General features: G+C 50.5%; 1 protein-coding gene across 4 annotated transcripts in view; it reads left to right on the forward strand.

The window, feature by feature from the left end:
* The window catches only part of LOC140395504 (receptor tyrosine-protein kinase erbB-4-like), a 1,530,197-nt gene that overhangs the window by 511,449 nt on the left and 991,462 nt on the right, over window positions 1–27,286 (forward strand). For all 4 annotated transcript variants that reach the window (XM_072483352.1, XM_072483369.1, XM_072483378.1 and 1 more), the window contains exon 2: window positions 9,199–9,350. In XM_072483352.1, coding sequence (XP_072339453.1) covers window positions 9,199–9,350 — 152 coding nt within the window. The remainder of the gene's footprint in view (window positions 1–9,198; window positions 9,351–27,286) is intronic.

A 27,286-nucleotide genomic window follows, 5' to 3' on the forward strand; every position in this document is an offset into this window, starting at 1 on the left:
TTGAGTAAGTGATGAAAGACATCACCATCACGCCTTGCACAGGGGTACACATGAGCGTCATCTGTGTAATGTTAATGCTTGTGTGAGCATTGAAGTTCAATGGTTGGGACCAATGCTTCCAAAGGGTTAAAAGCTTGGATCCGATCACTGATGTTTAGCTCTGCAGATTTCATTGGCACAACTGACAAGTCACGGAAGGGTCAGGTAATATTTCAGGCAAATTACTGCTTCTTGTGGCAGTTGAGGTGCAGTTGATTCGAGTGAAGCCTGCAATTAGCATGACAAGCACATCCCAAGAGGGCACCTTCATTTTCCCAGGTCACAAGGGCTGCAGAGTTGACAAACCTTCCATCAAATACAGCCATCCACCCCAACACTAATACCTGACATTCAAACGTCCCTGACAAGTGGATTTGCAATTCCATGAAGCCTAACCCCTTTATCCTCATAGTGCTGCCTGAGTGTGGGGTTCAACTCACCGCAGTCATCCTGCCCACGCGAGAAGGTCTTCATGCCTCATGAGGCAGGAATGCAACCCATTCCTGAGTCCCCCACTCTATCCTTACAGCCTGGCCTCTCATGGAACCCAAGCCTCTCTGTCACCCCCAGTGGTGACCATTTGGATTCACCTCCTCCCACCCACTTTCCAGCTCCCACTAAGGGTGGGCACCCACTCAGCTCTGGCTCGGGCACACGCCCAGCAAGGAGGACATGGGAAGCGATGTCTTCGTGCCAGCCTTAAAGCAAGGGGCACCCTGACATGAAGGGAAGGTAAGGTCTGTGAGCGACCCCTACCCACCCTGGGATTAAGAGACTGAATCCCACCCACAGCCCTGAGTTGAACGTATCAGTGCCCCTCGTATCCTCTCTGATGCCCCCTGCGCATTTAGCACCCTGGAGGGTGTTGTCTGACTGAGAGCTCACCGACATCACCCTCGGAGATGAGACTGCCAGGTTCACCTTTATATAAACTTGTTGTAAATGGCGCCGGCGTGACATCACGCCAGTGTCACTGTTCTCACCAATGGCTAACGCAGGCTCAATGGACAAAATTCTCCGGAAACGGCGCGATGTCCGCCGACTGGCGCCCAAAACGGCGCAAATCAGACGGGCATCGCGCCGCCCCAAAGGTGCGGAATGGTCCTCATCTTTGGGGGCTGAGCCCCAACATTGAGGGGCTCGGTCGGCGCCGGACGAATTTCCGCCCCGCCAGCTGGCGGAAAAGACCTTTGGTGCCCCGCCAGCTGGCGCGGAAATGATATCTCCGGGCGGCGCATGCGCAGGAGCATCAGCGGCCACTGACGGCATTCCTGCGCATGCGCAGTGGAGGGAGTCTCTTCCGCCTCCGCCATGGTGGAGACCGTGGCGGAGGCGGAAGGGAAAGAGAGCCCGCACGGCACAGGCCCGCCCGCGGATCGGTGGGCCCCGATCGCGGGCCAGGCCACCGTGGGGGCACCCCCCGGGGCCAGATCGCCCCGTGCCCCCCCCAGGACCCCGGAGCCCGCCCGCGCCGCCTTGTCCCGCCGGTAAGGTAGGTGGTTTAATTTACGCCGGCGGGACAGGCATTTTAGTGGCGGGACTTCGGCCCATCCGGGCCGGAGAATCAAGCGGGGGGGCCCGCCAACCAGCACGGCGCGATACCCGCCCCCGCCCAATCTCCAGGGCCGGAGTCTTCGGCAACCGGCGGGGGCGGGATTCACGCCAGCCCCCGGCGATTCTCCGACCCGGCGGGGGGTCGGAGAATCTCGCCCAATATCGCCCCCGATATCATTAAAGAAAAAACAGATGATCTGTTCATTATCTCATTGCTGTTTATGGGATCTTGCTGTGTGCACATTGGCTGATGCATTTCCCCTGATGAAACAGTGGCTGGAATCTGGATTTTCCGGTTCTACCAATGGTGCACCCCCACCCCTTGTTCCCTGGCAGCAAGATGTGCATTCAACAGGAAACCCCGTTGGCAATGGCGGGACCTGAAGATTCCGTTGCTGGCCAATGGCAGGCTACCTCCGCCATGGCGAAACACGATGCCATGATAGTGAACACTTGCCTGCTTTGCCTGGTGTGGCTCAGGACTCCCAATCTGCTATGGCAATCTCTGCTGCACTTACTGCAGCTTCAGCTGGTTCCGGGAAGGTGTGGGATTTGCTGACCTTTCATTTTCTCTGAGCGCTTCCCTCAGCCAGCTGAGCTTTCCGCGTCCCTTCATCTTTTCAATGCTCCTCCGAGCAGTGAGACTCCAGAGGTGGCAGCTGCCAACGACTGCCTCCCAGTTGTCTGTTAATGTCTGCCATCTTCACATCTCGCTTTCAGCTCTCCTTGGAACGGAGGTATGGGCATACAGGTCATGGAAGGTGCTGCATAAATTCCTGCCTTCCTTCCCTTTCAAAGTGGTTGCACATGGTTTTCAAAACGGAGTCTTCAGAAATAGTGATAACAGCACCGTGCCTGATTTTAAAAGCACACTGATATCAAAACTAATTATTGAAGTGCTGTCGCTATCTGGGGAAAAAAATTAGCCTCATCTGCCCAGCTTAATAATGCATCCAGAGCTAATTTATAATAAAGAAGGACTTTGTGCCAATTATGATTACATTCCAACTGTGATGAATCACGGTTTTTTTTCCTAAGATTATTGAAACACAAATTTCGCAGGATTCAGCAATTCAGCTATAAATCTTCAAATGTTAAATAACACTTGAGATAATTCCGGATTTTAATGAATCGCATTGTATGGCAGGGCAGTGTGTCGTTATCAGCAGACATTTGGCAGCCTTGGTAGTTGATCGAGTTGGCTAATGGCATTTCTATACTCTTCAGCATTGGCTTTGCTGCTTCAGTGGTGCAGAGAAGTAGATTATCAAATTGCTTCACACTGCACCTTGCTTGCGTCACCCCTCGATGAGGCAAAATTCAGCATCGTTACTGATGATGAGGAGTGAGTGAAAATTGTGTTGCGCTGGACCGTGTTCAGTTTTCCTGGAAAAATAGTTGTCGAGCATTCCTTAATCTACTGGGGTTCTGTTAAACAGCCATGCAGAGTGATGGAATCCTGCACAGTTGTTGTCAGACTTTGAGGAGCACTTATCATACACTCCCAGGTGACTCTCCCACTACCCGGTGGTGCTGAAATGTCTGACTTCACTTGAATGTCGGTCTATTGAGGTGTCAACCGTTGGCCCTCTGCAGCCCTTACTCCTGCTCAGTAATTCATGCTGGGCAGGAGTATATAAATTGCAGCTTGCCACTACTGAAATAAACAGGCTGCCTGTTGATAGGGCTTGTGGACTTGACGGACTTTAGCCTCGAGGCTCCGGTGCAAATAGTAAAAGGAACATATGTTAGAGTGCCGGCAGCAAGGGATTCCTTCAAGCAAAGTCTACATGGTTGGAGGTTGCACATTGCTTAATGAGACGATGGCCCCAGGCCCCTGAGCAGCATATGTCTGTGTGTATATCAGTGATTGTGTGAGTGAAGGGAGAAATGCAAATAAGCAAAGAACATTAGCAGTCGTTAGTTTAAGGAGGCCTCTAATCTAACCCCCTCTATTGCATTCAATCCAGAATAACAACAATGGCAACAATTTGTTTTTATGTAGCACCTTAGTAAAACATTCCTCAGGTATTGTAGTGAGCATTATTAAATACAGATCCACATAAGAAGATATTAGGACAGTGTTTGACCAAATAGGCTAGGTTTTAAGGCGATTGGTGAGCTTGGTTGGTTAGGGCATGGTGTAGAATGATACAAACAGACTGGGTTCAATCGCCACACCCACTGTGATAGTTCAAGGAGGCCCACCTTTTTACCTTGCTCCAAGCTTGATGTGGATTGGTGCCCCTAAAACTATACAATCCATTGTGTCTCTCTAAAGAGGGGAGGTGCCCCTGGTCCTTTGAACTGTGGCAAAACACCACATTAGTTGTCAAGGAGTGTCTTACAGCAAGAAACAGAGAGGTTTGTGGGGGAAAAGTCCAGAGCTCCACAACAGCAACTGGCATTTGTACTGCACCTTGAACAGATTGACTGTATTGGACATATGTTTGACTTTGAATTAAGAACTTACTCCTGCAGCCCAATAAATGACTTCTGCTGGGAGTCCCAAGTGCCTGCTGATCAGCAAAGGGAGGTGTCGTACAGCACCACAGCCCAGTCAGCTCTGGTCAAGGAATTGAGGGATGTGCTGTAAGGGAGGTATCTTACCGCACCACTGCCTCATCCGCCTTGATCAAGGGTTTTGTGGGGTGGGATGACATGGAGGAGCTGTACCCTCCTGCCAGTTCCAGTCAGATTGTCACGAAAGTAGTGCCTTCAGGTGTTGTGAGAGACCTCAATGTTCAAGGGTCACAATACATTGTGGAGCTTGAAGAAAGATTTATACTCAACCCATTATCTGTGTTCCAGAAACCTATTATTACAATAAGGAGGGAATGAATGGTTTCTCAGTTAGCATTAAAGGTGAATGCCCGGGGAAGTTATGAAAGGGAGAAAATGAACAATGTGAGAAAAGAACTTTGAATAAAGTTTAAAACTGGTGTATGTGTTGCAGATCAGATTAGCAGATTGGGTTGCTGTTTATGGGACGTTGTTGTGCACATTGGCACAGAACAACAGCCACTGCACATCAACAATAGTGCATCATGTATGCAAAATGCTTCGAGACATTTTCATGGTGTTATTAGGTTACTGCGTAAACGCAATGATTCCTCCTTTATGAACCATTCCTAACATGAGTTTACAATTAATCCAACATGCCACCAATGTTGCACATTAATAGTCTGACTAACATTTGCAGTTCTGGTGTATTATTTATGGAATAAACAACAAGTCATGTGTGACTGAAGCCATGATTAATTCACTCTGTTCCGTTTGATGAGGCAGTACATGAGCAAGGCCGTAGACCCTGTTTTTACCGAGAGTTGAACTGGCTCATTTTCATCAATCATAAAAGTCGAGTGCTGATCTGACTGGCCTGGCATTTATTTGCAGTGCTCTTACTAATGGCCTGCAATAGAAAGAGAAAAAGATAGTTTCTCGGGCCCATATTTATTTCCTGCCTCATTCCACCGTAACAATGGCAGCAGGAGCAACTCCGATTGAGACTGGAAACAAGATGCAGCAGGGCCCTGACTTTGCTAGAGATTTGCTATTTGGCCTTGTAAAGGATGGAGCCAAGCTCACCCCTATTGGGTCAGCTATGTCAGGGAAGGCTGGGTGGTAAACGGTGATGAGTTGAGTTGGGAAGCGGAGATTCCACCTCTGCTGGAGAACCTAATTTATTGGGATCACAATGATCAAGGGAAGTTTTTAATATGGGGAGAATGTGGAGATTCCAGACTGATCTCCTGTTCCCAGTACTCCTGCTTCATCAATGTCCTTTGTCACGGAGTTCCCCGAGACCTGCAGGAAGCTAGCAGCGGACAGTATATCTTGTGTCTGCCTTGTTGAGACTCCTCGTAAGCAGCTTTTTCCTCAAAAAACAAATGCTTCCACCATTTAAATGCAAGATTAGGCACTCCCCAATTCTACCTTTAATGACAGCTGTTAAGCAGTCAGGTAATTTGAGGCGCAAAGAGACTCAATAAAATCATTGAATGGTATAGCACAGAAGGGAGTCATTTAGTCTATCGTGTATGTGTCTGCAATCTTATAGGCTATCCAATTAATACCCTTATCTGTCCCTCTAGCCCAACTATTTTATTTCCTTTTCAAGTGCTTTGCAATTGCCTTTTTAGAGTTATTATTGAATCTTCTTCCATCACCTGTTCAAGCAGTACGTTCCAAATGGTAACAACTGGCTCTGGAAAAGAATACTCCACTGCACATCACTGCAGGGTGTTTGTTTTGTATTTACAAACTCAGGACATCTCAAAGCACTTCTGGAGCCAACAAAGGACGTCTGAGGTGTCATCTTCTTCTTAAACAGTCCCTTGGGATTGAGGATGACTTGTTTCCATTCCAGTTCAATGAGTTCCTACATCTGTAGCTGCACCTTAGTCAACTGCCCCTTGGAACTCTTCTTCAGTCCAGAGAACTTCACCCTCATTCATGACCACTGGACATGGCAAACTGCACGTGCTCTGTTGCCTGCATCCTGCCATGTTTGATACACAGAGTCCCCATCCCACAGGTGAACCCCGAAAATTGCCACCTTGTTTTGCTATACATTCCAATTTTCCATGTTGAAGAGGTCAATTGATCCTGGACAAATGGAGATCTTCACAAGGGCAGTCAGTCACAGGAATCAGCCGACCCAAAGTTAAGCAGCAGGCCTTTAAGAATTGCTGTGCTCCTTAATCCCCATCCACCTGCTGCCAAAGCATTATCTGCACATATGGAATACTTACTTCTCCATTGTGAATATAGTCCATCCTTCTATCTACCTACTCTCTTCCCTGGTTGGCACACAGCTTTCACAAGAGCGACTGTTCATCCCTGACTATGCATCTTTGTAATAAAGGTGTACAGATTATGATATGCAGAGTGTACTAGGTGTGAAGCATGCCCCAGGAGGTGCTGTAAACTGTGCTCAGGATTGACAGATTTTAATAAAACAACAGTTGTAAATCCTGGAAGTGAAAATTAATTGGAATGCTGATTCTGGCCCTTGGAGCTGTTCAATATTCAGTACATATTCACAGTTTTGCCTATTCAGTGTTTAAGTTCATCATAAATGCTGAAATTACACTGTACAAAATCAGTACCTAACATGCTTCATCTGCTCGCTATATTAGAGGTAGTATCACCCTTTGCTAAGATACTAAACTTAACCATTTTTTATTTGGGTGATCTGAGAGGTGTTTGATACTAAGGTTGCACAATAAGACACTGGGTGGGAATTTCCAGCCCTGCCCACTGTGCGGATTGTCCAGTCCCATCGAAAATCAATGGACTTGTGGCTGGGCCATCGAATCTCCCACGGCAGGTCCTGCCATGATGGGGCCGGAAAGTATCGGCCACTATTACATTGTCCGCGACTGTTCCACAGCGTCATTTTGAGAGAACATTTTTCTCGTAAGGTTATTACTCGTAACCTAGAGCCTGCGATTGCTATTCAAACTCGACCCTGCCATTGGGAAACGGATCCCATTAAAAATGGAAGGCGACCTAATTGCAATCTTTAAAATTCTGAAAGAGGTTCAATAGAGCAGATGTAGTGAAGACCAAATGGTATGACCAAAGTTAGGGGCTAAAACAATTCGCTAGTCACTAATCAATTCAATAAGGAATTCAGAAAAAACTTCTTTACTCAGAAAGTGATTCCAATGCAGAACCTCCTGCCACATGGAGCAGTTGAGGTGAGTAGCATAAATATTTTAAAGGAGAAATTAGCTAAGTACATGAGTGACAAAAGATTGGAAGAGAAATATTGATAAAGTGACATTAAATGGAGTGGGAAGAGGATTGTGTGGAACAAAAACCCAGCAGAGAATTGAATGACCTGTTCCTGTGTGGTAAATTCAATGCAAGTCCAATCGTAGAATCATAGAATCCCTACAGTGCAGAAGGAGGCCATTGGCCCTTCGCGTCTGAACCGACCCTCCGTAAGAGCACCCTACCTAGGCCAAATCTCCCACCCTACCCATTACCCCACCCAACATTTGAACACTAAGAGGCAGTCTACAATGTCCAATTCACCTAACTTGCTCATCTTTGGACTGTGGGAGGAAACCAGGGCACCCGGAGGAAACCCACGCAGACACAGGGAGAACATGCAAACTCCACATAGAGTAACCCGGGGTCGGAATCGAACCTGGATCCCTGGTGCTGTGATACAGTTGAGCTGACCACTGTGCCGCCCTATCAGTTCCCATGGCCTTTGAATTACTAACCACCATGCTACTGTGTCCTCGAGACATGGGCATACTTTCATTGTGCCACCAAGAGGTTGGAACATTGAGATGCAACTTCCTGTCCAAAATATCCATTATCCAAAGGGAATTAATGCTATCCTGACAAAAACATTTTTTATTCAAACACAGTCGACAAGTCAACAAATAAATCATATTATCTAGCATCGGGTGATCAGAAACCACAAGCTATCATAACCAAATGGTGTTAACACAGCTCTGCTTGCACCGCAGAGCCAATAATTTCACTAAGCTTGTTTTCCCAACAGAAATCCCAATGCAGGTCGACCCTGCTTTCAAAAGAAATTCAATAATCTTGTTTTGATCCATTCCAATTGGAAACAATTGACCATGCAGCTTGGCCCCCAAATGATATATTTGTATCTGTACTTCAGTCTTTTCAATGTAAAAAGATTAGTTGAATTTGTATGCAGAGTTCAGGAGGCTATTATCCTCTGCCTTCAGGTACCATGGCCTCAGGGGGCATTGGCAAATGTGGACTTCCATTGGATTGGTTCACAATAATGCTTGGAAAAGTACTGCAGTAATTAGCTATTTGCATGACCAGGGAACTCTCCTGGTCTTACCACCTGGCATCAGGCATTTTGGAAGGACTTACAGAATGATAACCAACCTGTTTGGCCACATCCTGAACACACTTTCTGTGGTCAAGACGTGGACACTAAGCTTCTGGCCCAGAGGTAAGGATGCCACCTACCACTGTGCCACAAAACCTCCTTGTTATTAGTTTATTGTTGCTTTTTCTCAGCCCTGTGACCCTGTTTCATAGATACATAGAAGATAGGAGCAGGAGGAGGCCATTTGGCCCTTTGACCTGCTCCGCCATTCATCACGATCATGGCTGATCATCCAACTCAATAGCCGAATCCTGCTTTCTCCCCATTCCTTTCAATGACGTTGCCATTATATTGGATCGCAGCATTTGCTTAAATAGAGTTTAATTTTCTTTTCGCTATTATGGCATTTCACAAAGCAGAGCTGGTCAATAACCTCAAACCAAAATGTTAGAATCAGCTGAACACATTTTTTGATGCAGTCATCTTGGTTTGTGTGAAATTGCTCAATTTTCCACAGCTGAAAGAGATGCTGTGCTGCCAGCTCTATTTATGGTTAAGAGATTGCTGGATTGATAGCACTGTACATTTAAGTGCAGAGTCAACTTTGTTTGTGTGAGGTTAGAGCGTCAATTCATTTTTTTATGTGTTCTGAAAGAAATCAATAGGTTAATTTTGCAATGATAATCAACTGATTGGAAACAAATCGACTGCTAAAATGTTTGGCCGATGGATCACTAATTCTTCCTCTCTTGTGCTTTAAATCATTACAGTGTGTGCTGGCACAGAAAATAAACTCAGCACCCTCTCTGACCTGGAGCAACAGTACCGAGCACTCCGCAAGAATTATGAAAACTGCGAAGTTGTCATGGGAAACCTGGAGATCACGAACATTGATCGAAACAGGGACCTCTCCTTCCTGCGGGTAAGGTAACACCAGGGCACTGGCACACTGCTAACATGGCCACTGGCCAGGTGACTGTGCATAACACTGGCGGAGCGGCGCAGGTGGCTTAATTGTGGCTGCAGACACGAGCAGGAACAGCCAGCTGACCACTTAAAGACTGCATGAGAAAAAAAAATCACACTTCGGCACCTGAGGGGAAGAATCGATTACCGCTTCAAGCGGCAGACAGAAAAGTGCTGGGAGTGCACAGCAGATGTGAAAGGGCAAAGGCAGCAGGTTAAAGGTTCCACAGTGAAGTTCCTGCTCTCTCTAAAACGATAGGCCACCTTCAGACTTGCTGTGCATTTCCAACATGCCCTGTTGAGACAACCCCGGTTCCTATAGACCAGTGAGTCTTACTTCTGTTGAGGGCAAAATCTTGGAAAGGTTTATAAGAGATAGGATGTATAATCATCTGGAAAGGAATAATTTGATTAGAGATAGTCAACGCGGTTTTGTGAAGGGTAGGGCGTGTCTCACAAACCTTATTGAGTTCTTTGAGAAGGTGACCAAGCAGGTGGATGAGGGTAAAGCAGTTGATGTGGTGTATATGGATTTCAGTAAAGCTTTTGATAAGGTTCCCCAGGTAGGCTACTGCAGAAAATACGGAGGCATGGGATTCAGGGTGATTTAGCAGTTTGGATCAGAAATTGGCTAGCTGGAAGAAGACAAAGGGTGGTGGTTGATGGGAAATGTTCAGCCTGGAGTCCAGTTACTAGTGGTGTACCACAAGGATCTGTTTTGGGGCCACTGCTGTTTGTCATTTTTATAAATGATCTGGAGGAGGGCGTAGAAAATTTGCAGGTGACACTAAAGTCAGTGGAGTTGTGGACAGTGCGGACGGGTGTTACAAGTTACAGAGGGACATAGATAAGCTGCAGCGCTGGGCTGAGAGGTGGCAAATGAAGTTTAATGCAGAAAAGTGTGAGGTGATTCATTTTGGAAGGAATATCAGGAAGACAGAGTACTGGGCTAATGGTAAGATTCTTGGCAGTGTGGATGAGCAGAGAGATCTCGGTGTCCATGTACATAGATCCCTGAAAGTTGCCACCCAGGTTGAGAGGGTTGTTAAGAAGGTGTACAGTGTGTTAGCTTTTATTGGTAGAGGGATTGGGTTTCGGAGCCACGAGTCATGTTGCAGCTGTACAAAACTCTGGTGCGGCCGCATTTGGAGTATTGCGTGCAATTCTGGTCGTCGCATTATAGGAAGGATGTGGAAGCATTGGAAAGGGTGCAGAGGAGATTTACCAGAATGTTGCCTGGTATGGAGGGAAGATCTTATGAGGAAAGGCTGAGGGACTTAAGGCTGTTTTCGTTAGAGAGAAGAAGGTTAAGAGGTGACTTAATTGAGGCATACAAGATGATCACAGGATTGGATAGGGTGGATAGTGAGAGCCTTCTTCCTCGGATGGTGATGTCTAGCACGAGGGGACATAGCTTTAAATTGAGGGGAGATGGATATAAGACAGATGTCAGAGGTAGGTTCTTTACTCAGAGAGTAATAAGGGCGTGGAATGCCCTGTCTGCAACAGTAGTGGACTCGCCAACACTAAGGGCATTCAAATGGTCACTGGATAGACATATGGATGATAAGGGAATAGTGTAGATGGGCTTTAGAGTGGTTTCACAGGCCGGCGCAACATCGAGGGCCGAAGGGCCTGTACTGCGCTGTAATATTCTATGTTCTATGTTGTATCTTTCCTCCAGATTTCTAGTTTTGCCACCTCCCTGGAAGCAGCTGTGTTTTTTTTTCAATTCTGTTTTGTAGGTTTGTCGTGCAGTGAGATTTCACAGTTTCCATGTGTTTCAGGATACATAATCTTGAGATATTCAGAGTGGCGGCAAAAACACTCTCTCCTGGTGACAGTTGGTGCTAATCTTCTCCACTATAACAGTTTGCACTAAAACCATTTAATGAAGTGATTTACAGTTAATTACTTAAATCTGTTTGGTAAACTGTTACTGCAAAACATATCTATCAGACGCCAGGCCATTAACAAACTAATTAAGCATCCTGGAGTAGATTTAAGGCATTGCCTTCTCAAAGAAGTATTGAAGCCATGTGGGAGGAGTGTATTCTGATGGGGTTTAGACACTATCTTTTTATTGCCCATGTGCATGTTTAGATAGTGTGATCTCTGTTTATTGTGACTTAACCAGTTTGTTGTTGTTCCGTAATCAAAACAGAAAGTGCTGGAAACACTCTGCAGGTCAGGCAGTATCTGTGGAGCAAGAAAAGAGTTAAAGTTTCAGGCCAGGCCTTGAATGGTCAGCGCCCGGAAACGTTAACCCTGTTTTTTACTTTCTCCGTGGATGTTATGTGACCTGCTGAGTGTTTCCAGCAATAGTATCTGCAATAATTTGTGATAAAGCCAACCTTTCCCACTCCTCATTCAGCGGCCCAGGGGCGCATGGAGCGTAAGGGACCGAGCTCTGACTTTTTTTTACCATCGTATGTTGGGAACATTTATCAAGATTGCTGTTGCGTTTATAATATGAAGCCCTTTTATAACTGGCATAGGCGCTGGCGCGTTGAGGAAGTCCCACAGCGCCACTGCGCATGCTCCGGCGCCGGAGATTCGGTGGGGGCGGGAATCGCGCCGCGCCGGTCGGTGCCCCCCCCCCCCCCCCCCCCCGGCAATCCTCCGACCCGCGATGGGCCGAAGTCCCGCTCGTTCTATGCAGGTCCCGCCGGCGTAAATTGGAGTAGGTCCCTTACCGGCGGGACGTGGCGGCGCAGGCGGGCTCCCGGGTCCTGGGGGGGGCGTGGGCGAACTGGCCTCGGGGGGGGTGCCCCACGGTGGCCTGGCCTGTGATCGGGGCCCACCGACCCGCAGGCGGGCCTGTGATGTGGGGGCACTCTATTCCTAAACGCCGGATGTGTAAACCTCTGCGATGGCCGACGCATAGGTGAACCCCCCTGCGCATGCACGGGGATGATGTTAGCAGCCGCTGACGCTCCCGTGCATGCGCGGACCCGCGCTGGCCGGTTGGGTACCTTTGGCCCCGGCTGGCCTGGCACCAAAGGCCTTCCACGTCGGCCGGAGGGGTGCCAACCACTCCGGGGCGGGCCTAGCCCCTGAAGGTGCGGAGGATTCTGCACTTTTGGGGCGGCCCGACGCCGGAGTGGTTCATGTCACTCCGTCCCGCCGGGGTCCCCAGACCCGCCGGGTACGGGAGAATCCCGTCCCTTGCCTCCATTTCGCTGAATCCCACCCATTGTTTTGTGTGGCTGGAGGGTTGATAACCAGAGGACACAGATTTAATATAGTTGACAAAGTACCAGAGGCAAAGGGCGGGATTCTCCTAAATGGAGACAGAGGGAGGGATTCTCCGACTCCGCGCCAGGTGGGAGAATCGCCGGGGGTCAGCGTGAATCCCTTACCCCGCCGTCCTCCCAATTCTCCCGCCCCCCAAAACCGGCCTGGCGTGAGAATGGCGGGGTCAGGCGCGACTCAATTGGCCGAAGTCCTGCCCGCTTGCAGCCGGTCCCACCGGTGTACATCAGAGTAGGTCCCTTACCGGCGAGACCTGGCGGCGCGGGCGGGCTCCGGAGTTCCTGGGGTGTCGCGGGGGATCTTGCCCTGGGAGGTGCCCCCACCAGAGTTGTGCCCCCACTCTATTCCTTCCGCATCGGCCGTTGTGGTCCTCCGCGATGGCCGATGCAGAAGTGAATCCCTCTGCGCATGCGTGGGGATGACGCCAGCACGCGCTGGCGTTCCCGCGCATGCGCCGGATTTCGGAGGCCCTTCAGCGCCGGATGGCGTGGCGCCAGGCCCCTATCCTGCCGGCCAGCAGGGCGCCAACCACTCCAGGATGGGCCTAGCCGCTGAAGGTGCGGAGCATTCTGCACCTTTGGGGCGGCCTGACGCCGGAGTGGTTTACGCCACTCCATCCCACTGGGACCCCCAGCCCGCCGGGTACGGGAGAATCCCGCCCAGAGTGTCCGCGCGGTTGTGAACACCATGGCATTTCACAACGGCGCAAAACGGGCGCGGGCACTACCGATTCTGGCCCCCATAGGGGGCCAGCACAGCGCTGGAGCGGTTCACACTGCTCCAGCCTCCCTTCCCGGCCGCACCTAGGCGCCGCGCCAACCCGCGCATGCGCAGTGACACCTCGCCAACCCGCGTTTGCGCAGTGGCGCCGCACCAACCGCCGCATGCGTGGGAGACTTCCTCAACTCACCGGCCCCGCCGCAACATGGCGTGGTGGTTCAGGGGCCGGTCGCGTAACAAAATAGGGCTGGGGCTGGAGAGGCCGGCCCGCCGATCAGTGGTTCCCAATTGCGGGCCAGACCCCGTCAGAGCCCCCCCCTGGTGAAGGAGTCCCCCCACAGGCTGTCACCCGACCATGCGCGCAGAGTTCCCGCCGCCGCGTGCAGATGTGGACGGCGCCAGCGGGACTCCGTCGTTTCCGCGCAGCTGCTCGGCCCATCAAGGCCAGAGATTTGGCGTCCCGCGATTCGGCGGACAACGGCCTGCGACCGGCGCCTCGCTAAACGCGCTGGCGTAAATGGTGCCGATTCTCCGCTCCTTGGTGAATGCCGGCATCGGGGCGGCATGGCACGATTGCGCCAATTCTCCGGCGCGGGGCTCAGAGAATTCCGCCCAAGATGTGGAAGCTTTTTCTTCCACAGCGAGATGTTACGATTTGGTATGTACTGCCAGAAAGGATCATGGAAACAGATTCAAACAGTTACTTTCCCAAAGCAGTTAGATAAATATAGTCATTTTGTAGTACATAACTTAAGTATTACTGAATAAAGACATTTTGGCAAAGCTTTTGGTCTTGTACTCGTCAGCCCCTGACAATTGGTGTTCTTGCAATTGTCCTGATGAGTGCAAGACCAAAAGCTTTGACAAAATGTCTCAGATAAATTGCGGAAGGTGAACAATGTGCAGGGCTATGGGGAAGAGCAGGGAAATTGGGACTAATGGATAGCTCTGTCAAAGAGCTAGCACAAATATGATGGGCTGATTGACCTCCTGTGTGGTGTGTGATTCTGTTACTCTAAGGGCTGGATTCTCCGGTCGCCCAGTCCCATGTTTCTTGGCGGCGGGAAGTAGTGCACCGTCCACAGGCAGCGGGACTCCCATTGAAGACACCCAATGCCGCCAGGAAATAATAATAATAATCTTTATTAGTGTCACAAGTAGGCTTCCGTTAACACTGCAATGAAGTTACTGTGAAAATCCACTAGTCGCCACACTCCGGCGCCTGTTCGGGCACACAGGGAGAATTCAGAATGTCCAATTCACCTAACAAGCTCGTCTTTCAGGACTTGTGGGAGGAAACCTGAAACAGTGGTTAGCTCTGTTGCCTCACAGCACCAGGGGCGGGTTCAGGGGCAGCACGGTGGCACAGTGGTTAGCACTGTGACCTCATGGCGCCGAGGCCCGTGGTTCAATCCCGGTCCTGGGTCACTGTCTGTGCGGAGTCTGCACATTCTCCCCGTGTCTGCATGGGTTTCCTCCGCCTGCTTTGGTTTCCTCCCACAGTCCAAAGATGTGTAGGTTAGGTGGACTGGCGCTGCTAAATTGCTCCTTAGTGTCCAAAGGTTAGATGGGGATAGAAGGGTTATGGGGATAGGATGGAGGCATGGGCCTAGGTAGAGTGCTCTTTCGGAGAGTCAGTGGAGACTCGATGGGCTGAATGGCCTCTTTCTGCAGTGTAGGGATTCCATGATTCTGTTATTCTGGCCTCAGTCATGTTGTGGGTACAGCAATTCTAACTTGGAGAGGTATGATAAAACAAACCAATCAATTTCTTTCCACATATGGAAATCAGGAGGGATATTTAACAGACAACAGATCCAATATCACCCATTTCACACTATTGACCAGTTAAAATTGCCTCTCTGGACCACTCCCTGGTGAAGTCTTCACACTTGAGTGGAAATTCCATTGTGTCTGATATGAGGGAAGCTGTCACTAAATTCCTCGCTCTCAGCCCACTATTTTGTATCTTCCGGCAAAATTCACACATCTGGTCGAGTGTAAAAATCCAGCATATTATACACCCATTGTACGCCCCTACCCAGCTCTCCACAGTTCTTTTCATTCGCCCCCGCCCTGCTGCTCGAATTCTCCCCCTCTCTCTGTCACTTCATGCACTGTCTGTCTGATTGGCACAGGTTTACGTTGTCCACTGACCTTCAATTGAACAGGTAATCACTTGGAAATGGGAATAATTGCTGGCGGTGTAATTACTCACAGATGTTCCGATCGGAATTTCAAGAGTAATTATCCAAGGTGAATGAGAGATTAAAATTCTGGCAGCAAGAACGTAGCTGTTGGATGAAACTAGACTGAGCGACAATTCATTTCTCCGTGAAATTCGTAAACCCTGAGAGGAATTAGAAAGGAAACTCATTGAAATTAAATAATGGTTAAAATATCAGTTGTTACCTTGAGACAGTGTTTGAACCTCATCCCAAAATGGTCCGGTCGTCGGGCCATAGCAGTTCATGCAACCCTAAAGAAAACAGGAAAATGAATGTGACATGGTTCTCCAGAGTCAGCACAGCATGCATAGCTGACCACAAAAAAAATGGCTGTGTTCTTTCGCCTCCTCCCATCACTTTGAAGGACTTCCTTGTCAACCCATTTGCCACCCTGATCGAACAGCAAGGGGCAAAATTGGGGACTCAGTAAAACAATTGATTATTTTTACATTGCTTTTAATGTGGCTCACGGATAGAACTGCAATTACGCTCAGCCATATGAGCGTGCTCAAATAGGTTTAACTTTATTTTTTATCTTACATATCTTTTAATACAGTAAGAAGTCTTACAACACCAGGTTAAAGTCCAACAGGTTTGTTTCGTGTCACTAGCTTTCGGAGCGCTGCTCCTTCCTCAGGTGAATGAAGAGGTATGTTCCAGAAACACATATATAGACAAATTCAAAGATGCCAAACAATGCTTGGAATGCGACCATTAGCAGGTGATTAAATCTTTACAGATCCAGAGATGGGGTAACCCCAGGTTAAAGAGGTGTGAATTGTGTCAAGCCAGGACAGTTGGTAGGATTTCGCAGGCCAGATGGTGGGGGATGAATGTAATGCGACATGAATCCCAGGTCCCGGTTGAGGCCGCACTCATGTGTGCGGAACTTGGCTATAAGTTTCTGCTCGGCGATTCTGCGTTGTCGCGCGTCCTGAAGGCCGCCTTGGAGAACGCTTACCCGGAGATCAGAGGCTGAATGCCCTTGACTGCTGAAGTGTTCCCCGACTGGAAGGGAACATTCCTGCCTGGTGATTGTTGCGCGATGTCCGTTCATTCGTTGTCGCAGCGTCTGCATGGTCTCGCCAATGTACCACGCTTCGGGACACCCTTTCCTGCAGCGTATGAGGTAGACAACGTTGGCTGAGTCACACGAGTATGTACCGCGTACCTGGTGGGTGGTGTTCTCACGTGTAATAGTGGTATCCATGTCGATGATCTGGCACGTCTTGCAGAGATTGCCATGGCAGGGTTGTGTGGTGTCGTGGTCACTGTTCTGAAGACTGGGTAGTTTGCTGCAAACAATGGTTCGTTTGAGGTTGCTCGGTTGTTTGAAGGCAAGTAGTGGGGGTGTGGGGATGACCTTGGCAAGATGTTCATCGTCATCAATGACGTGTTGAAGGCTGTGAAGAAGATGACGTAGTTTCTCCGCTCCGGGGAAGTACTGGACGACGAAGGGTATTCTGTCGGTTGTGTCCCATGTTTGTCTTCTGAGGAGGTCGGTGCGGTTTTTCGCTGTGGCGCGTTGGAACTGTCGATCGATGAGTCGAGTGGCATCTCCACATCATATCTTTTAATCACCATGATACTTCTGAGCAAGGGTTCCAAGAAGGTAGCATTGAAATTCAGCAGGAATTTGAACATGCATGCGAGATTGAAAGCTTGAACAAGCTGGGGCTGCACTCTTGAGAAAAAAAGAGGGCTGTTAATTGACCTGCTAAGAGATCCTCGAGATTAGGAGGCGGCTTTAGAGGGTAGATGAGCAAAGACATGGTCCACTTGGTGGGTGAGACCAGAATTAGGGGCGATAATGTTGTCACGAATCAAAGCAGAAGGGAATTCAGAGAAATTTATTCAGGAAATGGTTAAGCATCTAGAGTCTACCGCACGGAAGTCTACCTGATTGAGGAGAACAGCAGAAATTAATTTAAGGGGAAGCTAAATATCCACCTGAGGAGAAAGGAGTGGATGGTTATATTGATGGGTTTAGATGAGCAGGAGTGGCAGGAGGCTTGTGTGGAGCATAAAGGCAGCCGGAGACCTCTCAGGTCTGTTTGCCTGCATCTGTGCTGGGAATACTTATGTTGTTTTACAATGTTTGATTTGCAAATAGCATGAAAGACGGTTACAAAATAAAACTCAGTTAGGAACTTTGGCTACTTCTAAGGAGAGGTACCATGGATGGCCTGGATAGACAGTCAATCGTGATTCCTGGCAGTTCTTTACATGCAATTTTCTGTACGTCATACAGAATATACTGCTCTGAAAAGAATCGAGAAGAATATTTGAATCAGTAACAAATGCAATTTATTGTCAGACGTACTGCTGTTTCCATTCTCTACAAATCTGCTATTAAAAAGATACAGAATATCCAACACTCACCGACATGGCTACCGTGGGAGTGACTCACATTGCCCCAAGCCATGTATCGACCTCAACTGTTCTCCTCGTGAGGTTTTTTGCGGATAATTAAACATTAAATTCGCTTGCTGACTTTCTGAATAAATGGAAACTCGAAGATTCAATTAAACAAGTTGATTTTCTTTGAAGCAGGTCAATGTCTTCATGCAGCAGATTGGTATTCTCAGTGTGTTGCATCACAGGATGATGGAATATGGCTTTGCATCTCTAATTCCTCAGGCAGCCTATTCCAGATTGCAACTGGAGAATAACTGGGTTTTCTTTCATTGCACTCACCTACTATTAATAACCACAAAGTGTGGTTGGCCACCTTGACCACCCTGTTAACACCGGCCAGGCAGCTGCTGCCATTTTGAAAGGACGCCCAACGTATTCAGCCTTATTTTAACACTGGTCAGGGCTGCATAATACAAATAGGACCCCAGCTGCCATTTCTGGTTTGGAAGGGTTTGGGAGTGATCTGGATATGTCAAGACTCACCTATGAAGAGTGGCTCCGTGGGGTGGGTGAGACAGCAAATGACAAATGCTAACTTGGCGCCTATGATCTACACGAACCATGGGGTTGGTGTCTTCAGAACAGAATGAGTGAAAGTGAGTCCTGCAGCCCTGTGATTTGGGTGGGGGGGGGGGGGGGGGGGGGGGGAAAGGAGGTAAAATTGGTCTTTGGCAACAGCACAAAAATAATGATGATGCCAACTTCATGCTCATTTGGGAAAAACAACAACAACTTGTATTTTTTTCGCAATTCAGGCAACGGAAACACCGAGCTACAGACTAAGGACAGGTGACTAAAGGTTTGGTCAAAGAGGAAGGTTTTAAAGAGCATCTTAAAGGAGGTGGAGGCGATGAAGAAGGCAGAGGGGTTCAGGAAAGGAATTCTGGAGCTCAATGAAGAATTTAAAAATTGAATTGCTCAGTTAAAAATCCCACAGCGTTTCAAAATTGTCTGACTGGTCATGAAAACACAAGATACTAGATCAATTTAATTTGCAGTTCGATTTGTAACACTGAACTCTGCATATTATAGAGTTAATGATGCAGCTTCTCTGTGACAGTGGGATGTAATTATTCCACTGGTTGTCAGTTGTGTTTTAGCTAGGAAGTGGCGTCATCGCTATACTTTATCCAGACAGCAGCATTAACTCTAATCATTCCACTATCAGGCCTCCTGATAATGTTTGACTGCGCTATATAAATGCAGGTTGTTGTCATTGATGCTGCACTCCCTAAATGGGCATGGAGTTGGCATTGTATCCCAAGTCGCACCCCAAGGCCACTGTAGGGAAGTATCCCAACATCCAAAATCCACCAATATCCTTTAAACCAACATCACTAAAAACCATTGGCTGTGAAGCCCATTGCGATATCTTGAAGTTCTGAAAGGTGCTTTAGAAATGCAAGTTCTGCCCTTCCTTCCTTTCAGCGGAAGAGCCGGGCACTCATTTAAAATCCGTCCTGAAAACTGAATCAGGCATTCATGGTGTCTCAGGCTATTGCCTGTTTCCCGGGTGGGAAATGGATGTCCTGCGATTCCCTGCCTCCCTGCTCAGAATCCCAGCTTCCCCAGTCTGACTATCCAGTAGTTTTGACAATCAGAAACCAGGCAACAATGGTCCACGTTTTCTCCCATTGGCGCTCTGAAATAAATTGGGAGCCTTTATTCCAATGGGGCTGGAGTGCAAGGGTATGGAAGTCTTGCTGCAAATGTACAGGATATTGGAGTACGATATCATCCTCCTTAGGCTGGATTCTCCGAATCTCCGCGTAAAATCATGCTTGGCGCGGGGCGGAGAATGGCCGTTCACCCGGAAATCGGGACCGGCGCCATTGAAGCAATTCTCCGCTCCCCGGAGAATAGCTCGGGAATTCGTCATGCGCGATCTACACGACAGCGCGGGTAGGGGCCCATTGACAGAGCCCCCCCCTGGAAAACCGGACGAGTTCCCGACGGCGTGATTCTGACCACGTATCGGCCGTCGGGAACCTCGGGTGGTAGCTGCGGATTCAGTCTGCGGCCGCTCTGGTGGGGGCGGTGGGATTGATCACCGGGGGGGGGGGGCTTCATGGACGGCCAAGGGAGTGCTCGGGCATCAGGGGCGAAATTCTCCCCAAATGGCGCGATGTCCGCCGACTGGTGCCCAAAACGGCACCAATCAGACGGGCATCGCGCCGGCCCAAAGGTGCGGAAAGCTCCGCATCTTTGGGGGCCGAGCCCCAACATTGAGGGGCTAGGCCGACGCCGGAGGGATTTCCGCCCCACCAGCTGGCGGAAACGGCCTTTGTTGCCCCGCCAGCTGGTGCGGAAATGACATCTCCGGGCGGTGCACACGCGGGAGCGTCAGCGGCCGCTGACAGTTTCCCGCGCATGCGCAGTGAAGGGAGTCTCTTCCGCCTCCGCCATGGTGGAGACCGTTGCGGAGGCGGAAGGGAAAGAGTGCCCCCACGGCACAGGCCCGCCCGCGGATCGGGGGGCCCCGATCACGGGCCAGGCCACCGTGGGGGCACCCTCCGGGGTCAGATCGCCCCGCGCCCCCCCCCCCAGGACCCCGGAGCCCGCCCACGCCGCCTTGTCACGCCGGTAAATAGGTACTCTAATTTACGCCGGCGGGACAGGCAATTTATTGGCGTGACATCGGCCCATCCGGGCCGGAGAATCCAGCGGGGGGGGCCCGCCAACCGGCGCAGCCCGATTTCCGCCCCCGGCGAATATCCGGTACCGGAGACTTCGGCAACTGGCGGGGGCGGGATTCACGGCGGCCAACGGCCATTCTCCGACCCGCTGGGGGGTCGGAGAATGATGCCCCAGAGATCTGCGGGCGCGCGCAATCGCGGGAGCCTACATTCTGCATGAATGTCCGTGGTGCGAGTCCTCCATGTTGCACGGTGCTCCAACCGCAGGACGCCGCCGTGCGTATGTGCGGACTCCCGGCCGGAAATGCAGGGCCCCATGGGCGAGATTCTCCACTCCCGCGCCGGTTGGGAGAATCGCCTGGACCGCCAAAATTTCCCGGGACGCCTGTCCGACGCCCTCCCGCGATTCTCCCAAGCGGCGGGAACGGCCCCGTCGAGTTCCGCGGGCCGCAGGCCGGAGAATCGCCGGAGACCCCGCTATTCTCAGGCCTGAATGAGCCAAGCGGCCAGGCCAAAACGGCGGGTTCTCCCCGGCGCCGTCCACACCTGGGGCGTCATTCTCCGACCCCCCAGCGGGTCGGAGAATGGCCGTTGCCCGCCGTGAATCCCGCCCCGCCGGTTGCCGAAGTCTCCGGTACCGGGGATTGGGCGGGGGTGGGAATCGGGCCGCGCCGGTGGCGGGCCCCCCCCGCTCAATTCTCCGGCCCGGATGGGCCGAAGTCACGCCGATAAATTGCCTGTCCCACCAGCGTAAATTAAAGTAGGTATTTACCGGCGGGACAAGGCGGCGTGGGCGGGCTCCGGGGTCCTGGGGGGGGGGGGGCACGGGGCGATCTGACCCCGGGGGTGCTCCCACGGTGGCCTGGCCCGCGATCGGGGCCCACCAATCCGCGGGCGGGCCTGTGCTGTGGGGGCACTCTTTCCCTTCCGCCTCCGCAATGGCCTCCACCATGGCGGAGGCGGAAGAGACTCTCCCCACAGCGCATTCGCGGGAAACTGTCAGCAGCCGCTGACACTCCCGCGCATGCGCCGCCCGGGGATGTCATTTCCGCGCCAGCTGGCGGGGCAACAAACGCCGTTTCCGCCAGCTGGCGGGGCGGAAATCCCTCCGTCGCCGGCCTAGCCCCTCAATGTTGGGGCTCGGCCCCCAAAGATGCGGAGCATTCCGCACCTTTGGGGCGGCGCGATGCCCGTCTGATTGGCGCCATTTTGGGCGCCAGTCGGCGGACATCGCGCCGTTTGGGGAGAATTTCGCCCCTGGTCGCTGCCGTCGGGTACAGCGCGGGAACACTGGGGGGGGCAGCCTGCGGGGGGGGGGGGAAGGGGGGATCCTGTACCGGGGGGGTAACTCAAATGTGGCATGGCCCGCGATCGGTGCCCACCGATCGTCGGGCCGTCCTCTCTGAAGGAGGACCTCCTTCCTTCTGCGGCCCCGCAAGATCCGTCTGCCATCTTCTTGCAGGGCGGACTCGGAGAGGACGGCAACCACGCATGCGTGGGTTGGTGCCGGCCAACCTGCGCATGCGAGGGTGACGCCAGTTATGCGGCGCCGGCCCCGTCATCTATGCGGCGCCGCCTTTACACGGCGACAAGGCCTGGCGCGTATAGATAACGCGGCCCCGATCCTAGCCCATTGTCGGGGCCTGAATCGGTCGGGATAGGGGCCGTTTCGCGCCGTCGTGAACCTCGACGGCGTTCACGACGGCGTGGGCACTTCGGCGCGGGAGTGGAGAATCCCGCCCCATATCCGCAGCCATAGCGGTGAGAAGCACTCTGGGGCCCTGCCAGCCCCCTGCAGGTAGGAGAATCGCTCAGGACTTTCTTAAGGAAAATCCAGAGTGAAACACCAGCGTTTTGACGCTGGCGTGGGGACATAGCCCCATTTTTTGGAGAGTCCAGCCCCTTATCTTTCTTGCATCAGGTGGACGAGCAAGTTTTAAATTGGGAAAATACTATTTTACTAAGCTGAGATGCAATTACCAATGACTGGAAATGGCTACTTGAAAGGTAAATCAGGATTGGAACATTGGGAGACAAAAGGAGACAAAAGTGGTTCAAAACAAATATATTTTCCGCACTCATTTTCTAGGGGCAGGAACGGCAACAGGGGTGGAAATTCCGGTGTAAAGCCGTTTTGGGGCTTTTTCCTTGATCAAATGTCCGCAGCTCCCACCCCCAGTGACATAACAGCAATCCCAACATTGTAAATCAGGATGCCCAATTGATTAGATTTTAAATATCAACATCATGGGCGGGATTCTCCGATATCGGCGCGAAATCCGCCGACCGGCGCCAAAAACGTCGCGAATCAGTCCGGCATCGCGCCGCCCCAAAGGTGCGGAAGTCTCCCCATCTTGAGTGTCCGGGCCCTCACCTTGAGGGGCTAGGCCCGTGCCGGACTGATTTCCACCCCACCAGCTGGCGGGAAAGGCCTTTGGTGCCCCACCAGCTGGCGCAAAACTGACTTTGCCGGGCTGCACTGGCGCGGCAGCGTCAGCGGGCGCTCACGGCATCCCCGTGCATGCGCAGTGGAGGGGGTCTCTTCCGCCTCTGTCATGGTGGAGACCATGGTGAAGGCGGAAGGAAAAGAGTGCCCCCACGGCACAGGCCCGCCCGCGGATCTGTGGGCCCCGATCGCGGTCCAGGCCACCGTGGGGGCACCCCCCGGTGCCAGATTGCCCCGCGCCCCCCCCAGGACCCCGGAACCCGCCCGCGCCGCCGTGTCCCGCCGTCCCAAAGGTGGTTCAATCCATGCCGGCTGGCGTGGGTTGACAGCGGCGGGACTTCGGCCCATTGCGGGCCGGAGGATCGCCGGGAAGGGGCCCGCCAACCAGCGCGGCGCGATTCCCGCCCCCGCCGAATATCCGGTGCCGGAGAATTCGGCAACCGGCGGGGGCAGGATTCACGCCAGCCCCCGGCGATTCTCCGACCTGGCGGGGGGTCGGAGAATCCCGCCCCATACCTTTATGTTGGATTGGGCGTGAGGGAACACTGCCGTGAATCATGACAGGTCCCACACAACATGTGCCTGGGGCCGGAGGTGCACAGGTGAGTACGGGGGGGACACATAAGTGCTGTATTCCTCAGGAATACAGCACTATGTTTCACAGAGGGAGCTCTCATGGGCAGCACGGTAGCATGGTGGTTAGCACAATTGCCTCACAGCTCCAGGGTCCCAGGTTCGATTCCGGCTTGGGTCACTGTCTGTGCGGAGTCTGCACGTTCTCCCCGTTTGTGCGTGGGTTTCCCCCGGGTGCTCCGGTTTCCTCCCACAGTCCAAAGATGTGCAGGTTAGGTGGATTGACCATGCTAAATTGCCCTTAGTGTCTAAAATTGCCCTTAGTGTTGGGTGGGGTTACTGGGTTATGGGGATAGGGTGGAAGTGTGGGCTTGGGTAGGGTGCTCTTTCTAAGAGCCGGTGCAGACTCGATGGGCCGAATGGCCTCCTTCTACACTGTAAATTCTATGATAATCACCAAACCTCTGGTTGGTGTCGTGCAGAGGCGTGACATCCTGTACCCGCGATCGCCCAGACGTCCAGCAAGCAAGGTCACCAGCCACGTCTGGGAGTTTGTGGCTGTGATAGTAAGTGCCTACTCATTCTATAAGAGGATGTGGCTACAGTGCTGAAAGAAGATAAATGACCTTTTTCGTGCAGCCAAGGTGAGTCTGCCTCCTCATGTCTCCTGCTGCACCCCTTCACACACCCCTCACACCTCTACAGTCATCTCTCTCCAAGCCACGTCAGGAATTCCCAACCCTCTCCCCCCCTCCCCAACTTCCCATGGTCCCCCCAGTAGATAATCTGCTCCTCACATTCCCCACTCCCACTCACCTCTCATGCATGCCAGACTTCATCACCATCTGACCTGGCAGGACTCCCGTCTGTACACTCCCTGTCACCTTTGTGGGTTCCCCACATCCTTTCCGATGCCCCCTCTGGAATTGGCACCCTGGAGGGTGATGGGGACCTGAACGCTCACCTCTGATATCCCCTTCAGCGGTGAGGTCACCAGGTTCTCAGTTTTAAACAGGTGTCGTAAATAGCATCACGTCAAGATTTATATGATGCCATACCGTCCTCAATGAATATTCTGTGAGGGGGGACTGATCGCTAATAAGATGCTAAAATATTTGAAAGATGTTCCGGGCCTTCTGTTGAGGGATTCTCAGTACGCCACCAGTAAGGGGCCTGGAAAATCAGGAAACACCATCTCGACGGTGAGAATAGCATTTCCCAATTCTCACGTACTTTGTGCCCACATTGCATGTTCTGACTTATGACTAACATGGGCTGAAAATCACCCCCAAAGAGTGGGAGCTCCAAATCTAGGCACATCTGGATGTGAAACAGCAAAAATGAAACAAACTTACGTTGATGTCAATAGTTGAACACTGCAGAAAAGCGCGGAATATGGAAAGCGCAGGGGTGGTATTAAAAGGGAAATTAGGTAAGCATAAAGATGGCATGAAAAAATATTGATAAGTAAAATCATGGAAAACTTAAAGATTTTTTTGTAAATATGTAAGAGCAAGGCTGACTCTGACTAAGGAAATAGAAGGGCCACCAAATGACCAGAAAGCCAATTTGTGTGTGGAAGTGTAGAACGTGAGCCTGGTTCTCAATGAATACGATTTTCCCAAGAAAAAGGCACAGTACAGACACAATGGTCACGGAGAAGTGTGACATATTGGATAGAATAAATACATTGAAGCAGGAAACATTAAGGTGTTTAGCACCCTTGGAAGTGGATAAATCACCAGGTCTTAATGCAAGATATCTCAGGGTGCTCAAGAGAGCAAGCAAGAAGTTGGAAGGCCTTGCCTATCATTTCCTTATCGACACTGGCTACAGGCATTGTGGTGGAGAGTTTGAAAACAGCAACAACTACTTATATTAATTAATTCACCACATTTAGCATCATGTGGTGCTTCACAGAAATATTATAAAACAGAGTCTGATACTGAGCCACATTAGGAGATATTAGTTCAGGTGACCAAAAGCTTTGTCAAGGAGATGACTTTTAATGAGCGCCGTAAAGGAGGAAAGAGAGGCAGGAACGTTGAGGAGGAAATTCAGAACCTGAGACAGAAGTAAGCAAAAATACTACCACTGGTGATGGAGCAAATATAATTGGGGAAATATGAGAGGTCAGAATTAAAGGAGCACAGATACCTTGGAGGGTGATGGGGCTGGAGGAGGTTACAGAGATGGAGAGGGGTGAGGCCCAGGAGGGATTTGAAAACATTGCTGAGAATTTTCAAATGAAAACATTGCTCGACTGGAAACCAGTGTATCTCAGAAGCGATCGGGTAATGGGACTTGTTGTAAGTTGAAACTCGGGCAGCAGAGTTTCGGATGACCTTAAATGTATGGAGGGTAGAACATGGGAGTCCAGCCAGGAGTGTGTTGGAATAGTCCAGTCTAGAGGTAACAAAGGCATGAATGAGGCTTTCAACAGCAGATGAGCTCAGGCAGAGGCAAAGTCAGATGATGTGACAGAGATGGGTATCGGTTGTCTTAATGATGGCATAAGTATGAGGTTTGAAGCTCATCTCGGGATCAAAGGTGAAACCAAGATTGCAAATGGACTGCTAATATTGTATCGTTGTTTAAAAAAGGAGGAAAGATAGCCCAGGTATTTCTAAGCCAGTCAGACTAATTCACTGGAGGATGAATTATTGGACAAAGTACTGTGAGGCGTTATAAATAGTAATTTGGAGACACACGGAATAAGCAAGGCCAGTCATAGAATCATAGAATTTACAGTGCAGTGTGAATTTGTGAAAGAATGATCGTGCCTCACCAACCTGACTGAATTGTTTGGGGAGGCATTAAGGAGAGTTGATGAGGGTAGCATGTTTGATGTAGTTTACATGGAAATTAGCAAGGCTTTTGATAAGGTTCCACTTGGTCGGCCGGTCAACAGATTAAACACTTCTGAGATCCAAGGCTGGCTCAGTGGCAGGAACCAAAGGGTCATGGTGAATGGTTAATTTTGTGACTGAAGGGTTTTTCCAGTAGGGGGCTCCTAAGTGTTCAGTGCTGTTTTTTGTGATACATGTCAGCGACTTAGATTTAAATGTACTGTTAATAAAGTTTGCAGATGACATTAAAATTGGCTGAATGGTTGACAGAGAGAAAGAAAGCCAGTGAATGCAGGAAGATATCAGTGGGCAGCAATGTGGCAAATTCAATTCAATAAGGAGAAGGATGAGGGAATGCATTTGGAGAGGTCAAACAAGAAAAGCAATACACAGTAAATGGCAGGATATTGAGGGGAGGCAGTGGCACAGTGGTATTTGTGGTGATGTGCATCAATGTAAATACATGTAGGCTAGCTAGACACTAGAGGGAGCACAAGAGACATCACACACACCCACTCAACCAATAGATCAAGTAGATAGGACACGACCAATAGCCATTCACGATACACAAGGAGGTGACACGACCACAGAGGGGCATTACACCAACCCATATATAAAGGACACCACACACATGATCTGCCTCTTTCCAGTGGAGACAGTCAATGAGTACAGACACAGGGTTGATTCAATATTACACCCACCACGTGGATTGCAGCAACTGGTTAGTCAGTCTGGGTAGCTATAGTAGGATTAGCAGTAGTGTCGAA

This window comes from Scyliorhinus torazame, chromosome 2 (genome assembly GCF_047496885.1).
Source record: "Scyliorhinus torazame isolate Kashiwa2021f chromosome 2, sScyTor2.1, whole genome shotgun sequence".
Lineage (NCBI taxonomy): Eukaryota > Metazoa > Chordata > Chondrichthyes > Carcharhiniformes > Scyliorhinidae > Scyliorhinus > Scyliorhinus torazame.